At 50.1% G+C, this 15,497-nt stretch overlaps 5 protein-coding genes across 5 annotated transcripts; 2 read left to right on the plus strand and 3 right to left on the minus strand.

Annotated features, from left to right (window-relative positions):
* Nucleotides 1-612: 612 nt before the first annotated feature.
* Nucleotides 613-2,683, minus strand: N7518_006586 (uncharacterized protein; the record flags this gene model as incomplete). The annotated part of the gene is made up of 4 exons (XM_057187513.1): nucleotides 613-1,351; nucleotides 1,404-1,519; nucleotides 1,576-1,892; nucleotides 1,951-2,683. The coding sequence occupies 4 exons, from the start codon at nucleotides 2,681-2,683 to the stop codon at nucleotides 613-615; spliced, it is 1,905 nt and encodes a 634-aa protein (XP_057039216.1).
* An 868-nt stretch (nucleotides 2,684-3,551) lies between these two features.
* Nucleotides 3,552-5,625, minus strand: N7518_006587 (ENTH domain protein; the record flags this gene model as incomplete). Its single annotated transcript, XM_057187514.1, has 5 exons — nucleotides 3,552-4,810; nucleotides 4,861-4,972; nucleotides 5,023-5,213; nucleotides 5,272-5,509; nucleotides 5,578-5,625. 5 exons carry the CDS (start codon nucleotides 5,623-5,625, stop codon nucleotides 3,552-3,554), a joined length of 1,848 nt encoding a protein of 615 aa, XP_057039217.1.
* A 1,361-nt stretch (nucleotides 5,626-6,986) lies between these two features.
* N7518_006588 (uncharacterized protein) lies at nucleotides 6,987-8,618 on the plus strand (the record flags this gene model as incomplete). The annotated part of the gene is made up of 1 exon (XM_057187515.1): nucleotides 6,987-8,618. One exon carries the CDS (start codon nucleotides 6,987-6,989, stop codon nucleotides 8,616-8,618), a length of 1,632 nt encoding a protein of 543 aa, XP_057039218.1.
* A 670-nt stretch (nucleotides 8,619-9,288) lies between these two features.
* Nucleotides 9,289-10,619, minus strand: N7518_006589 (40S ribosomal uS17 domain-containing protein; the record flags this gene model as incomplete). The annotated part of the gene is made up of 5 exons (XM_057187516.1): nucleotides 9,289-9,357; nucleotides 9,497-9,672; nucleotides 9,737-9,799; nucleotides 10,064-10,370; nucleotides 10,473-10,619. Coding segments are annotated over 5 exons (762 nt in total), but the record flags the coding sequence as incomplete, so codon positions are not given.
* On the plus strand, nucleotides 10,570-15,288 carry N7518_006590 (kinetochore-microtubule binding complex subunit SPC105; the record flags this gene model as incomplete). Its single annotated transcript, XM_057187517.1, has 5 exons — nucleotides 10,570-10,812; nucleotides 10,876-11,254; nucleotides 11,308-13,778; nucleotides 13,830-14,451; nucleotides 14,522-15,288. The coding sequence occupies 5 exons, from the start codon at nucleotides 10,570-10,572 to the stop codon at nucleotides 15,286-15,288; spliced, it is 4,482 nt and encodes a 1,493-aa protein (XP_057039220.1).
* Nucleotides 15,289-15,497: the final 209 nt, after the last annotated feature.

The following is a 15,497-nucleotide window of genomic DNA, read 5'->3' on the forward strand; positions in this document are numbered from 1 at the left end:
ATCACGCAACCAAAGCCACAAAGGGCCAAGCAATCTAGGAAGCAGAGCTGCTTTCTATATTGTATCGAAAATCGCGCATCGCCGAGTCTAAGCCGACCTTTGCCCGGCTGAAGTTCGGTGCACGTTCGGCGGGCGGTTTCTACAGCGTATCAGCTTCGTTGAGCCTAGGGAGTGCCGGAGATTTTTCGGATTTCGGGATGCCGAGGTTGGCTTTGTGGACTGATGGGCGGTTTCGACGCCGGGAATGGATGTAGTATGTCGGGTTTGATCGGAATTGTGTGCTTGGCTTGGTTTGGTGGCTTGGCTGTTTTGAGGTTGGGAGGATATATGAGCTGGAGCGATTGGGTAGAAGCAAACCTGGCATAGTATGTGCATTTAGTTCCAGGTTTGAAGAAGTGGTCAATTAGGTACGGAGTGGTAGATAGATGGGCTGTAGCTGTTTGGAGAGGAGTAGTCGTGAATCATTGGAAATAGAATATATACATTATATCTTCACTCATGCGTAGATAGCGAGACGGCAAGTCCGAGCCTGAGAATATACTGGATAAAAGCGGCTGTATATAACCGACTTGGATGAGTTCGATCTATTACGGCAGAGCCATGTAGCCAGGTTCATACTGGCGGTTCTACCAGCAGTTGACACTCATCCCAGATTTGACGAAGCATAGGCAGGTGAATGCGATCGACATAGAAAAAGCCCAGCAAGATAGAACGGGCCTCCTGCCAAGAGTGGATTCCCTGCAGCCGTGCAGCATTGGCCAGTTCAGATACAAAGAAGGCCCGCTCTGACGGCAGGGTTAGACTGCAAGCCGCGCCCATGAAAAGCTGCCAGAGGAGCAGGTCGCGACAGAGCGCGAATAAGCCTGATGGGATGGTCGCCTCGAGGGCAATGCGCAGAGCCTGGATTGGCTTGGGCAGTAACTGGCCGATCATTGGATAGAAGTTCCAGATGGCGCTGTTGTGGAATAGCAGTAAAGCGAGACGGGTGCAGCCCTCGATGGAGTTGTCGCCCTTTACCTGGCCTGTCATGGTGTATCGATCTGTGTGCAGTTGGTATTCTACGTGCAGCACTTCTGTGTTGAAATAGTCCTCGGTCTCCTCGTTGAACTCTTTGTACCCGGTGTTGCCTTTGATCCATTCTGCATACCAGGATAGTTCGAGGAGATCATATACGATCTGTGCCATGGGTTCGCCGAAGATGCCGGGTATTTTGAGTAGAGGGAAAAGGCGGGTGGAAAGTAATGCTACGTCGTCGTTGGGTGGGATGAGAGAGAATCGCGCTGGGCGAGTGTAGCGGACAAAGGGGAATATAGGCTTGGCGTGGGCCATGCAAGCAACTCGGATATCAGTCCTAATTGCGAGATTAGCAAGCCTTGCATCTAATCACGAAGGAGGATACCAACCATGAGATCTGGAACCGCACGTCTGAAGGGACATCGTCAAAGTTCTTCCGCAGTGCGATCATCTGTCGCAAACCTGCAAGATGGATCTTGAGATAATCGGGATTCCCCGACGCGATCTACAATCATGTATAAGCTCTAGTAATCGCAAGATTGGTGCGCAGAATATACTCACTTCAATTGTCAACAAGGTAGAAACTGCAGCAATCAGAACATCACTGGAAGCCTTGACCGGGTCTGACAGGCCCTCGTTGACCAGTCGAATAGTCTCGCCACGGTGGTGGAACGTGTCGATCACCAACTGACTCCGCTTTTGATTCGGGTCTCGGATGGGTAGCTCGCCTGCACGCATAGCATCATTGGAAGTAGCCATACAAATTGTCGCATGCAGAATGGCCGGGTCGCGCTGGATCAAGGACGCCCAATGAGCCTGTAACTTGGGTTTATACCGCGTTTGCAATGGATGCGCTTCTTGTGTCAGATCCCAGAGGACTATACCCGTGTCAGTATACGAGCTCGACCATATCAGGATCGGGGTGTAAACACTCACAGACTCGCAGATGTCGCATCATTCTATCTGTAAGATGCGTATGTCCAGTATGAAAAGGATCATTGGCTCCTTGTCCCACGTAAGACCATGCAGAGGGATAGGCCATCGCCCCACCAAAGCCAGAGTCATTCCATGATGCGGCTTGCATAGCAGGGTATCCCACGGCTGTCGACGTAACAAGCTCCTCGACCTGTTCTGGCTCTTGTTCATCTGAGATTTGACTGCTAGACAAGTTGGCAGACGAACCGATACACGGACGGACAGGCTCAACGGGTACCAGTGCCCCGGTGTTCCTTGTCGGTGGCTGACAAGGCGAGTTCTTCCATTTGCTTTTATTGGACTGCTCCCCGTTCCCCATTCGCTTCTTGCGATTATGCTCGGACATGACATGGGACCGAATCCGCTTCAGGGTCTCATCCGTTGTGCCTGCCGCTGCCGTTTGTTGATCACTGTTGACCCAAAACAAAGTCGATTTCCCCGTAGATGCATTGGCGGTTTTGCGGGGTTTGCGTACTCTGGTGGTTGTTTTCCGACTAGGCGCCTTGGGTGGGTGAGGAGCTGGTGCAGGAGCTGGTGTTGAGGCCATAGTTTGTATAGGGTGTATATTGGGATCGAAGTGGATGGGAGCTGCATAGGGGGAGTGGATCGGATCGGCCGCCCAAGCCGCAGCCGATGGCCGAGACAGCACGGGCAAGGTCTGCTCGTAACCCGGTAAAAGGTCCTTGGCATTCATCGAGCTTATTTAGACGTTCGAGGCATTACCTATGTAAGAGGAGGGAGACCTGGAGGTTAAGAGGAGGACAAACTTCCTTTCCGGACCGGCGGGGTAGAAATCACAGGAATTTTGGATTCTTCACATTGCAGAACGAATCACCGGCCCCGCTAAGAGTTCTAGTGGAAATTGACAGGTTTGATTTAGATGATTTAGGGAGTTTAGAGGATTTAAAGGATTTAGGGGGGATTTACGATTCGTTTGTTTGTTCTTTTCCGCCCCTTTCGAGGACTACAAGTCTACAACAGTCGCATGTTCCAATATCCACTTGACCTTGAGAATATGGGGTTATATTCACCGAGCTTGTTGTTTTTTAAGGTCATGTGGCGTTGAAAAAGAGTAATAACACATGTGTATGTAGGTACAGGGGGAACCTCGACATCGTGATCTACTATGATCAGCACAAATTCATGAAACACGTTAAAATACACGGAGACAACCCGACAAAGTGTATAGATCTGCATTTTGGCCCCTGAAAAACATCCAACGGCCTAGACGTCAAGTCAAGATTTTCTGCCCCTGTCAGCACTAGCCTTACATTTGTTAAAGCGAGCATCGTAGAGCCCGAGACCGTGCGACTGAAGTTCAATTGCTTTATTGGAGTACAGATTGCATTAATATTGGATCCGAGGGAGCTCCCCAAGGCATGTAGTTACGTGTAATAGTATCGAAGAGCTAGCTGTACAACGGAAATATCCGTGGTCTACTCGATGTGGAGGCGATGTGGGGAGCAAGTGAGATAGAACGAATGAGATAGTCAAGTGAAGATAATCATACAACGGACGTCGGTTTCATTCCGACGCCGTGCAGATCGTGTTGCGCCCCTAAATTAGGTCATACCGGGGCGCGGGAAGATCGGCATCGTGTCCAGCTGTTCCAACCCACCCATTGTACCACTCTGCCCACTGTTTTGCCAACCTTGTCCGGTCTGCTGATTGATAAACTGGCTCTGTCGGAAAGGGTTGGTGCTGCCAGTTGGGTTAGGCCGCAAGGGAGCTGCTGCTGGAGGTTGCAGACCTTGCTGCGGAGCAGGAGAGGCCCGCGCAAAAGGATTGGTTCCCGTCCGCTGAGGCTGGATCGGCTGCGCTTGTGGTGGCTGAAGCGGTACTTGCGGGGGTTGTACAGGCTGAAATTGCTCGTTTGAGGGATTATATTGCGTGTTTGCTGTGGATAGTCGTCTCGCGAAGGGGTTCGTGTTCTGTCGCGATAGAGGAGCGGCGGGTGGCTGAGCGCCTGTATGAGAGTTGAGCATCATTGACTGGCGGAACGGGTTGGTGTGCTGGGGTTGCAAGGGCTGAAGTGCTTGCTGCTGCTGTTGCTGTTGTGGGAAGGCGGCAATGCCTTCCTGCGGAATAGGAGCTAATTGCGACTGGAAGCCATATGAATGCGGCTGGGGAGAGTACCCTCCAAATCCAGCGCCAGTTGGCATAGCTTGAAGCGGCGGTGGCGGCGGTGGCTGTTGTTGTTGTAGTTGCTGCGGCTGCCCAAATGGATTATTTGGGCCCTGTGCTTGATAAGGCACTCCATATTGGGTCGGCTGGCCATATCCAGTTGCCAAGGGCTGCTGCTGAATCGCCTGAGGCTGCTGCTGGAAGCCAGTCTGCTGGGGATAGAAAGGTTGCTGCGGTTGCTGTTGAAACCCTGTTTGCTGGTATTGCATTGAGTTTTGTTGCCCCATTGGCTGCGGGTCAATTGAATCAAAAAAGTCGATCAGATCCACAGCTGGCGGCTTCGGTTGTTCGGCCTGCTTGGGTGAGTTTGACACCGGCGGGTTTGACACTGGGTTCGGCGCTGGCTTTGATACATCTGCGGTCGCACTGGCTTCCATGCTCGGTGGAACGCGAACGCCTTTCTTGGCCAGATACTCCCGCCGGCGAAGATCGAAATCAGGATCGTTGAGGTCATCTTCGAGAAGGCGCGCCAAATCTGTGGAGGCATGTTTGAGCTTCGGGATTTCCAAGCGAGTAGCAGACTCGAAATGTCTTGCGACTCCCAAAAACTGGACCACTTCTTCCGTTTGTTTTGTGAACGTCTTGTAGATTGCCAAGGCGCGTACACTATCCGGCCGCGACATCTCAAAGTAGTGTTCTATTTCGGGGTTAAACCAATGCCGATCAATGGAGGAGCTGCTGACTTACCTAAAACATTAATCGTACCCTCATTCATGACTGAATATAGAGTCAATAGATCAAGTGTGAGGAGACGGAACGCGGTCAGACTGATCTCGTTCTCGGGCTCATCCGTCAACAACTGTACACTGTCAGTCACCAATAAAAGGCCTGAATTCGGAATTCACCCACATCACACCGCAGTAACGCACGAATTTGCTTCTGTACGATTTCCGTCTCCCTCAAAAGGCCTTTCTCCACACCTATCCTCTTCAGCCGTCCCGGTCCGCTTCGTACATGGTCCGTCTTGCAGGCTTCGAACGCCTTGGCACGCGTGATAAGGTATTCGGCATATCGTCGGATATTATGCCCTTGTGATTGGGCTATAAGAACGGTCAGTAGACTGCAATCACATCAATATGAGGGAACTACTGGTCTAACCTTCAGAGAAATTGCTGGGCGTGATCTTCTTCGGGTTATCGGACAGGTATCCCAGCGCAGCATCAAGTTGACCCTCTCGGATCATAAGATGGAGGACGATGAGCGCCTTGAAAACAATGGTCCATGCCGAGTCTCGAAGTCGTATTTGGAGGGTTCGAAATACCTCTGCGACTCCTGCCTCGCCGGTATGAGTTGCCACAAGAATATTCTCTATGTATTTGGATTTAGGGGCCGCAAGCTGTTCACGTCAGATATTTAATAATTGTCGCATGTAGAAAAAAGAATGAGCTGAGCATTCGGACTGACCTTGAGCTTCGTAGCCCCCTTTACTGACTTCTCAAATCCCCCCGGCATGTTGTTCTTATAAGTCGCGAATCGGCGCCCACCTTGGCTCAGGAGAATAGAAGTCTGTTAGAAGACAGTGGGAAAGACTGGAGAGCCTGCTCCGAGAATCAATGCCCTTATAGTGTCCGGGTGAGTCCTCAATCATCCGTATCGTTCATGACGTGGCTCATTGAGCCATGCTGTGAGCCTGGGGAAAGTGGGCAATTTTCTAGGGGATAGGGTTCGAAGTCCGGTCGGAACGGCCGGGTTAAGGATTGGCGAGAATTTGAGATCACTGAGTGAATATGGGCTGAGAAGCAAATTGAGGGATAAGGATAGCAAATAAGATAATCCCAAGGGTGAGGGCAAAGGGAGTTCCTGGGGGCGGAGTGCATGTTCCTCAAGGCAACCTAAATTGGGACTAGCGCATGTTGGCAGTCCCTCGTGTGCAGATTAGCCCTGGAGTATACGAGTACTATATCATAACGAACTGGTATTTAGATTATATATGAAAGATTATAGGCTATATAAACTATAATTAGATGGCCATATCTTGGATATATCTGTTGATGGTAATATTTGAATATTGCGATTTCGTTCCTATATCTAGAGATTATATATCAGCACGGTATCCTCGGGTCTATTTGAAAACATTTCGATGTAGACTGTGGCATATATTGTATTAGACGATAAAATATACTAGATAGCTAGTGACCGTAAGCCAGCCAAGGAGTTATCATAATACAGAGGGAACCTGTTTTGCACAATTGGGGAAAACACCACGAAGCAACCTTTTTGTTGGTTTTTTAAGATTGAATTGAATGAAGAGAGGAAAGAGTAGATATAAAACATCCCTTTCAGAATACAGCTCACTAGGCAAGTAAAAGACTACTGGTATTTGACGTAGATCTAGGGCTTCATACTTGAACTATAGAACTATGCAATACTCCACTTATGGATCATGCTAGAACCAAGCTAGTCACAAAATAAGAACAAAGGTCTGCACGACCTTGATTCTCAGGTTGATCAATTATCTGGCCAGAGAAGCAGTTATCTTGTACGTAGTTGCCTCAAACGTCCGAGATGGGCAAAAATGTATCTAGAATAGTGAGATCTTCAACTTCTACCTTATCCCAATATGTTAAAAGGACCAGATCTACTTTTGGGCTAAAGATAGGTTCTCTATTTGCTAGCATCTTTGAAGAAGATTTAGTCACATATATGAGACCGAAGATATGTCCATTCCCAGAATGTTCGAGGGACGAGCTGGTTATTCAAGTCTGAGCCCCAAGAGTAATTTATCGTTTGTTATACCCTTCTCTTACTTTTCTTCCCCTACCCTTCTGACTCTCATCCTTCAACCACCCCTAACCCCGCAGACACCCCACCCTATGCCATTTCCACCGTCCCAGCGAAGAGCAGATGAAATCACCATGATGAGTCTCAGCCGCAGTCGGAAACGAACCGACCAGCTTGAAAACAACGAGTCGGTTGTTACCAGCCATGGAAAGATCTGCCTCTGGTGTAACCATGAATTGATTATCGACGGAACAGATGGTCGTGATGACCAGAGCCAGCCCACTCGTCCCAACCAAGCCATAATCTCCAATCAAAACCAACAGTCCCAGCATAGACACCAAGAGCACCAAGACCAGGACCAGCAGGACCATCAAAAAGGCCAAGAGCCTCAATATCAACATCAAGATCAGCAAGGTTGCGGACAGCAGCATCATGGCAGACAAGGCCATCACATTGACCATGAGCTGGCTATGCAAGGAGTTCCGGCCGATAAAATGCCACCGTTGCTGTTTCGGTGGTCAAATCGTGACTCCCAAGGAATCAACTCGAAGACCGTGTTTGTAGCCGGGCTTTTCTGCAACGGTGATTGGTTTGACTCCGAAGACTGCTCCGGGGACCGTTTCGAGGGCTTCTTTCGGAGCCATGTAAGTAAACAGAAAGTCAGAACCCCCTTCATCTCTACCTTCCGATCACCATTGGCACCCCTTCACCGTGCCATTGCTGGCCAGAATGGCGCCATAGTGACCGTTATTGACACGTCCAAGTTGGAGACCAAAGTCTTCTATGCCCATCCGCTGGCTATTCGGACCGGGACGCTTGTGTACAATGGCTGGCAGGGCTACGGGGAGTACCTCATCTGGGGTCGCGTCCCAGCTGAGGCAATCGCTTTCAGCGTGGATATCGTCAGTCTTGAGGGCATCACACAGTCACACCGTGATTTGAACCGCTTGGTTCAGATCCCCCTTATCCGCAGCTCTCTACGCTGCAGTGATACTCTGCGTGACATGCTGGCGTTGAGGAGAAAGTCCCCCTTCCAATCTGGTAGAACGCTCGGAAAGTTTTTGACCCTTCTCCAAGTGCCAAGGATCCACTGGGCAAACTTAGCATCTGAGTTTGCCAGGGCATGGGGTTGGAGGAATGCGAGAGAGACAAAAATATTTTACAGCGGAGTGGAAAGTGCACCTCCTTACCTGCCCGAGGAATTGACGGACTCTGAGAGTGAGGCTCCATGGCCCACACCTCGAAAGACGCCTTGGCAGACCCCCCAAAAGATGCACTTCTCACCCGACTGTGTTCCCGACTTAGACTACGAACCACCCGAGACCGACGAAAGGTCGGAAGGGACCTCTGAGTCGGAAGGTGTGTCCAATTCTCAAACTATGTCAATGTGCGACAAGACAGAGACCGCGGATGATGGGAACTTTTCAACACATGAGACGCTGTCTAGTGGAATCTTCCCCGAGAACAATGGTTCCGAAGACTTCTTGGCGCATATACATAGTCAAGAGGCAATTGACTTAACCTCTGATAATGAAGATACTAGTTCCCAGCGCGCATTGCAGCGGGACTGGCCGTCAGATGACGATAGATACATGTATCCTGACACGCCCACCAAAATCCGAGGGAAGATCTCACTGCACTCGGACAATAAAGCCACCCACCGTCCTGTACTCAATGGACAGATGGACATGGACTTTTTTGAAAAGTTCCGGCTTTGGACTTAGCGTACAAACTGATGATATGTGAAGGTCACGAAGAATACATGCTTGGCGTGGAAGAGAACATTGAAGAATCTTTGTTTGGCGCAGCTAACTGAAGATGAGAAAAACTAGTCAATGTGTCAATTTGCCTTTGTGATATTAGTTGAATAAACCTCCTGGCAATGCTGTCTCTAATGTGTGCATTGCGAACAAAGTAAATAATTGGCATATTCACGATCCTACCTCCTTCGATATCTAGGCAAGTAGGTATTATGCAACTGACTAGTAAGATAACCATATATGCCCGAAATAATATCAAAACTACGCATACAGACAGCCAAACGACAACCCATGCCCTAGATAGGTATGTGATTTGCCATTACTAGAGAACACATACTAAGGTCCTACTGGATCAATGTAGACTTGGAAGAGCAAGGAGATGACTCGAGATGCGCATTGAGAGGCTTTGTCTAGATTGCCATTTATGGTCAATCTTGCCCTGTGCCGGAGTTGGTGTACAGTTTCCATCGCAGGAGGGCCGAACAAATCATTTTGATTTTTGCGTGGATACACGTTCATGTGCGAGGTATCTGGGACATGGAAACTCATAAACTATCCCGACCCCCATCCAAGAACTTCCTGTATATCCAGTCCATACCGCTTCCTTCGCCTTCAAAACACCCGGTTTATTAACCTAGAACTTGGAGAAAGACTTGACAGCGCGCGAGGTCTTGGCGTGAACCTTCAACACGTTGAAGCGAACCTGGAGAGAAATTTTTAGTCAGTCATCATGTCCGTAGCAAACAAAGTGAGCTGTCAGGTTCGATGTCCTGCAGTAATGCAATAGTGTGTGGTTTTGCCAACAATGACGGAAATTGACAAGGATCACTAGATGAACGTACAGTCTTGCTGAGAGGACGGCACTGGCCAACGGTAACAAGGTCACCCTCCTCAACACGGAAAGCGGGGGAGACGTGGGCAGACAGGTTCTTGTGGCGACGCTCGTAACGGTTGTACTTGGGGACGTAGTGCAGGTATTCGCGGCGGATGACGAGGGTACGGTGCATCTTGGTGGAGACTGTAGATAATTAGTTAGCAAGTCCCCCTGCCTGGTAAAAAAAGACAGTTCTGATTCAACTTACCGACTTTGCCGACGAGGACACGGCCGCGGATGGACACCTGGGAAGTGAAGGGGCACTTCTTGTCTGTAAAGGTTCAAAAATGAGTAATCTGACACGGAAAGAATTTGGTGATTGCGGGGATTTTTTTGGCATGAGTGGTCTTTTCGTGATTCGAGAGTTTGAGTGATGAATGCGAATATTGGCGAGAGAGGAAACGACGGAGATTCCAGGCCCCTCAATTGCTCCATGCGATCCTCCATTCGTCCTTTGTATCCATGAAAAGACCACCCACCCATATATATCCCGCCACAATATTTCGAATAAAAATTCAACGGAGGTCGTGCATACCGATGTAGCTTCCCTCAATGGCGGTCTTGGGGGTACGGAAACCGAGACCGACATCCTTGTACCAGCGGCGGCCCTGGGCAGTCTTCTTGGACGAAGCCTTAGCCTTGGTGTTAAGGAAGATGTGAGGCTGCTTTTGGAAAGCGCGCTCCGACTGGACGGTCAACTCGGTGGCCATTTTTGCGGTGTTGTTCGACGAGGAAGCGGTGTCGAAGAAATGTCGGGTTGGCGGCTGTCGAAGATGAGGAAGATTCGTTGTCCGTTGGAATCTTTGGTAATTCGTAGTGTGCGACACTAGTCCTAATCGGGACTAGGCTAATTGGGGTTAGGGCTCTGCGCTTTTGTTTACATCACGTGAGTGCGGAGGCAACGCGCTTTGGGCAGGTGCGATAGGAGTAGATTACAGGCTCACCTGGGCAGTCCTGTTTGATCTAAAGATCCTGACGTTCAGATTTACCGAGTATGCAATCTTGAATTGATCTGTGAATGTGCCGATTCGCTCGCCGACAATGTCAACTCGACCCGACTCCGCGGCTTTGCGACCGCCGCGATCTCGTCGGTCTATCGCTCATGTCCCGCGGTCTAGGATGACGTCTAGTTTGGACAAGGAGAATGCGACAACTCAGATTGGCGCAGCTCAACCATTCTTGAATAACACAAAGCCTGCTATGAAAGACAAGAAGTCTCGGAGCAAGAGTTTGGGGCCCGGTGGACTAGATGCCCTCCAGAATTCCAACGGCAATCGTCGCCAGGTAGCTATCAAACGGAAGACCACGGGCGCATATGCAGAACAATTCTGACTTAAATATCTATAGTCTACAGCTTCTTTTCCACTAAAGTCTATTCTCAAACCCACAGTCCCTGTGTCTCCAGTGCGAACCATTCCGTCATTCGAGGAAACGCGCCGACGTACACCAGCTCGTAGTAAACAGCAGACACATGACGGCACGATGGACGGACAGGGCCAAACAGACCAAAAGAAAGAGGGTCTTTTGATTGACTTCGAAACAACACCAGGACCTCCCACGACAGATAATGACAATGATGACACGGCAAACCCGTTTGATACATTTAATGCGACTTCTGCCATTCGCGAGGAGATGGCTGCTACTAAGGAGCGTGACGAACGGGAACGCAAAGATCGAGAACGGCAGAATATCCTAGAGAAACGAGCCGCGCGGAGGAAATCAATGGGTCAGTGTGTTCCACTTTGTCATGGAAGTGAATATTGACACATATTTATACAGCGAATCGCCGAGTATCCTTTGCCCCCGAGGCAACCTTACACACCTGGAACGTGGTGGAAATTCCGGACGACTCAACCTCCTCCTCTGCCGCGAACTCAACAAGACGCGCATCTGCTGCCGTAAGCCCTCAGAACCAACCTGCCCCTACCTCGCCCACCAAAGACGCTCCATCTTCGCCAGCAGAATCGGAATTCGAATTCTCCCCTGTCCGCACACAAGATCTAAACCAGATAAGAGGTCGCCCATCATCTGGGGACGATGACGTCCAGGATTTGTCTTCTAGTCCGTTCAGCGGAAGCTCAGTAGGAAGCGAAGACACCGGCGCTCAAAGCTTGGCCGGAGAAGATGACGATGGCGATTCTTCAGACTCCGACGATGGATTTGATGCCGAGAGCACTGCAATGAGCATGGATGATATGACCGCGCGCTCAGGCATGAGTGTCCAATCAGATGCAACTTCTAGCTCAAGCTCTAGTGCCAGACTCAACGAAGCACTGCGTCAGGCCGCACAGGAAGCAGGAACAGAACTTGATGAAGGCGGAGAGATGTCAATGGAAATTGTGGATCAAGAAATAACCGGTGCTTTCCAGCCGTGGATCAAAAAGGGCCAAAGGCAAAGCTTTGACTGGGGAGATATTAGCGCACGACATGAGGAGAACCTCGATCCATCCAAGGCGGCCACTACTCAAGGTTCACCAGAATCAGATGATATCGACGAGGACGAAGACCTTAGCATGGACGTGACGAATGCCGTAGGACGCATTCTTGGCAAGTCCCCCGGCCGTCGCCAGAGCACGGCTCGTCGCCAGTCCGTAGCAGAAGAATCCAACTACGGAGATCAAACTATGGAGATGACCAATGTCGTCGGTGGCATCGCGCAGGTGGGTTCGCCATTCAAGTTTTCTGAGATTGGCAACGAAGATGAAGGAATGACAATGGAATTCACATCGGCCGTCGGCAAAATCTTGGGCAACCAGCCTACTTATGCCTCCAACTCTGATCACATGAACTTCGATCAAGAGAATGAGTCTGACGATGGTATGGACATGGAGATGACTGGTGCAATTGGTGGCATCCTACAGTCAGGGATCGAAGCCAATGACAAAGTGCACGCGAAGATGATAATGGCGCTTGAAACCGATTCGGGTCAGCTTGCTAGTTCGCCTTTTCAAGACAATGTTCGACAGTCTCCTGCCAAGTCCCCTGCCAAATCACCCCTGGCTTATCAAATTGCTGCTGTTGCATCTGAAAATGGGAGCCCCAGTTTGGCAACTATGCGGGCTAGGCCTCCTCGGCGTAGCTCCACGCCAGGATCGTCCAGCCGGCAAAGATCACCAAATACGAAGCCATTGACTCCGCCCAAACAGTCTACCCCACAAGCTAAACCTACCACCCCAAGCAAGACACCCCCCTCCAGCAATGTCACATTTAGAAGTGCTTCGCCAAAGAAGCTCTTCCAACCCGAACTCCAGCAATCAGCAGATAAGCGCAAGTCTCTTCGCCAAAGCCTGTTTGAGCATAACATAGCAACAGGAGAGTCGACCCCGCTCTTCAAATTGCAACCACGCGAGAGTCGTCGCTCTTCCGGTCTAGGGATTGACAAAGAAGGTCTCGGATCTCCTCGTGTGGCGGCCTTACTGGACAAGCGCCCGTCGCTTGGGGATAGTACGCCCCAGTTCGTTCCGCAAGAACAGTCCCGATCCGGTGTACGCTTCGAGGATCCTCTGCAAATGCAGGCCGAGGAAGAACGTGATCGCGAAGAAGAGGAACTCCGAGAGGATGGCTATATCAGGGGATTGCAGTCAGATCGGGACGTAACCCCAAGCTTGAAGGACATGATTTCAAACCTGAGCCCGAAGAAGACTAGGATTGGCAGTCGTAAGAGTCTCCATGTTGGGGCTGCTCGCGGGGTTTTGGGCAAGCGCCCGGTCGAGCTAGACTTGGATGAAGACGAAGTGGAGAATTCGCCCAAGCGACTGCGTGGCCATAATGTCAGCCCAGTCAAAGGTGTCAAGTTGCCAACGCCGATGTTCAGGGAAGCCAATATCCGTCGGTCAATTCTGTCACCCGTCCGTAGAGCTGCAAGCTCATCGCCCCCCAAAGGCAGCACCACGCCTTCCCAACAACCACGAAGTTCTTCCCAGACGTCGACAACTCCTCTCAATCATGGGATTGATGCTCTTCATATTGCTTCTGATCCCCAACAACCAGAAGAAGAAGAGATCACTCTTACCGAAGAAGCCCCCGTGGAAATTGAGTCTATTCAGCTGCAGGACTTCCTGAAAATGACTAATATTCATTTCATGGAACTAACTACGACAAAGAGAAGACACACAACTGCCCCCGGGAGTGCCACCAAGAAGCTGACACGACCTTCTGGTGAGAACATGCCTAAACCAGGCTCGATAACGTTTGATGATTGTGTGGCAGCTGGCTTTTGTACCGTGCCAATGCTTGAATTATACCAGCATGTAAGTGATACTATACCCTGATACTCTTGTTCTCGCTCACACTGTCTCTAGTCGTGTCGGGAGTTGAAGTCCTATATTTCTGAAGGTCGGCAAGTGATTCGCTCTATTGAGGCAGAAACATATGCCGAAAATCCAGCTCTCTTCAAAGAGTATATCACCGCTCCTCCAGATATCCGAGTGATCATGGACAATCAGTTCCGAAACGTCAAAACCCATGCCCGTCTGCTGAGTAAGGCCACATGGTACGAATGGCGGATGAAGTTGCTTGAGGGTTTGAAGGAAGGGCTCATTCGCCACGTGGAGGAAATGAAAGCAGATGACGATCTGCTATCTGAACGAGAAGAGTTGCTTAATAGGAACGTGCCGCTTCTCGTGGAGAAGCACGCCTCCCTGGAGGAAGAGGCAACCAACCTGCAACAGTTGGTGGAAGAGATGGAAAACTGTGATCAAGATGAGTTGCGCAATACGCGCAGCAAGCTGTCCGAGGTGGACTCCGAAATTGCAGTCAAGAGACGTGAACTTGAGCAGTTGCAGAAGGAAGTCCAGGATAAGACGACTTTCATCGAGGCTGGAGCCGAAATGCGGGATGAGTTCCTGGCTCAAATCCAGGAGGCAGAGCGTGTCAAAGAAGAGTGCCGTGGCTGGAGTGCTCGAGAAATCAACGAACTGAAGGGTGAGCTTTCCCCCTCCTTCCCTTATGGAGTCTCTTTTTTTGTGGCTGCGATACTGACTGGGAAAACTAGCCTCCGTCCAAAGAATTCAGCGACAAACTGGCTGGTCGATTGTTTCGGCCGCAATTCCTTCGGATGATGCATCAAAGGGACCTCTATTGAAGATGGCTTATCGGGATAAGCTCCAACTAGAGTTCTATCCCGGAGCTTTTGCCTCCAAGAAAAGTGGCCAGGACGAGGGAAAGAACTACCCGATGGAACTGGCTTCCCAGAAGAATGCCAACATTTCTCCTATTGCATCCTTGGTCCTCCACTCGTTGCAGCACTACCTTGCTACTATCCAGCAATCCACTGTCGCACCTAAGCAGCTTTTGCGCTTCATCTCTAGCGCATGGGACCGCACAGTTGGGCTGGAAAATGAGGCGCGCATGCTGGAATTCTGTGGTGTTACCCGCCTCACCCTATCCAAGCCTGATGAGGGCTCTCTTTCTCTACGCACACGCTGCACGCTCCTCGGTAACGCTACCATATCTACACCTGGCCGTAAAGGCGTTGCCTCGAAGAACAACGGTGCTAAGAGAATCGATGTTGACTTTACTGTCCGTACCCGCATCGATAAAGTCAATGCAGAGAACACTATCGGTTCCTTGGACTTTGATATTGACGTTCTGGCGACGAAGGTCTATGGTTTCGGACCAGGCAGCAAGTCTGGTCTTCCAGACAAGGAGTTGCAAAGCATTCTCGGCAAAAGCCTTAGTCGGGAAAAGGACGGTGATGTTCAGCTCGGAAACGGCGTGTGGTGCAAAGCAGTGCGCCTACTCACGGGATCTGTGTTTTAGTTCACATTTATGATTTGGTTATTGGATGGGTTAGCTCTGGATTTGGAAAGGAAGGCGCAGAATGAGTCTTTTTCATGCCCTTCTTGGGTTCAATGGCGCGGGGAAATGGGATATCTTGACTTCGGGATCTGGCTGGGCGTTTTTTTTTATACCTAGTCTTTCTTTTCATATCCACTGATTGATCATTTGTTTTCTATCATACCACACTA

The sequence above is a fragment of the Penicillium psychrosexuale genome, assembly GCF_028828465.1.
Source record: "Penicillium psychrosexuale strain IBT 29551 chromosome Unknown utg000004l, whole genome shotgun sequence".
NCBI lineage: Eukaryota > Fungi > Ascomycota > Eurotiomycetes > Eurotiales > Aspergillaceae > Penicillium > Penicillium psychrosexuale.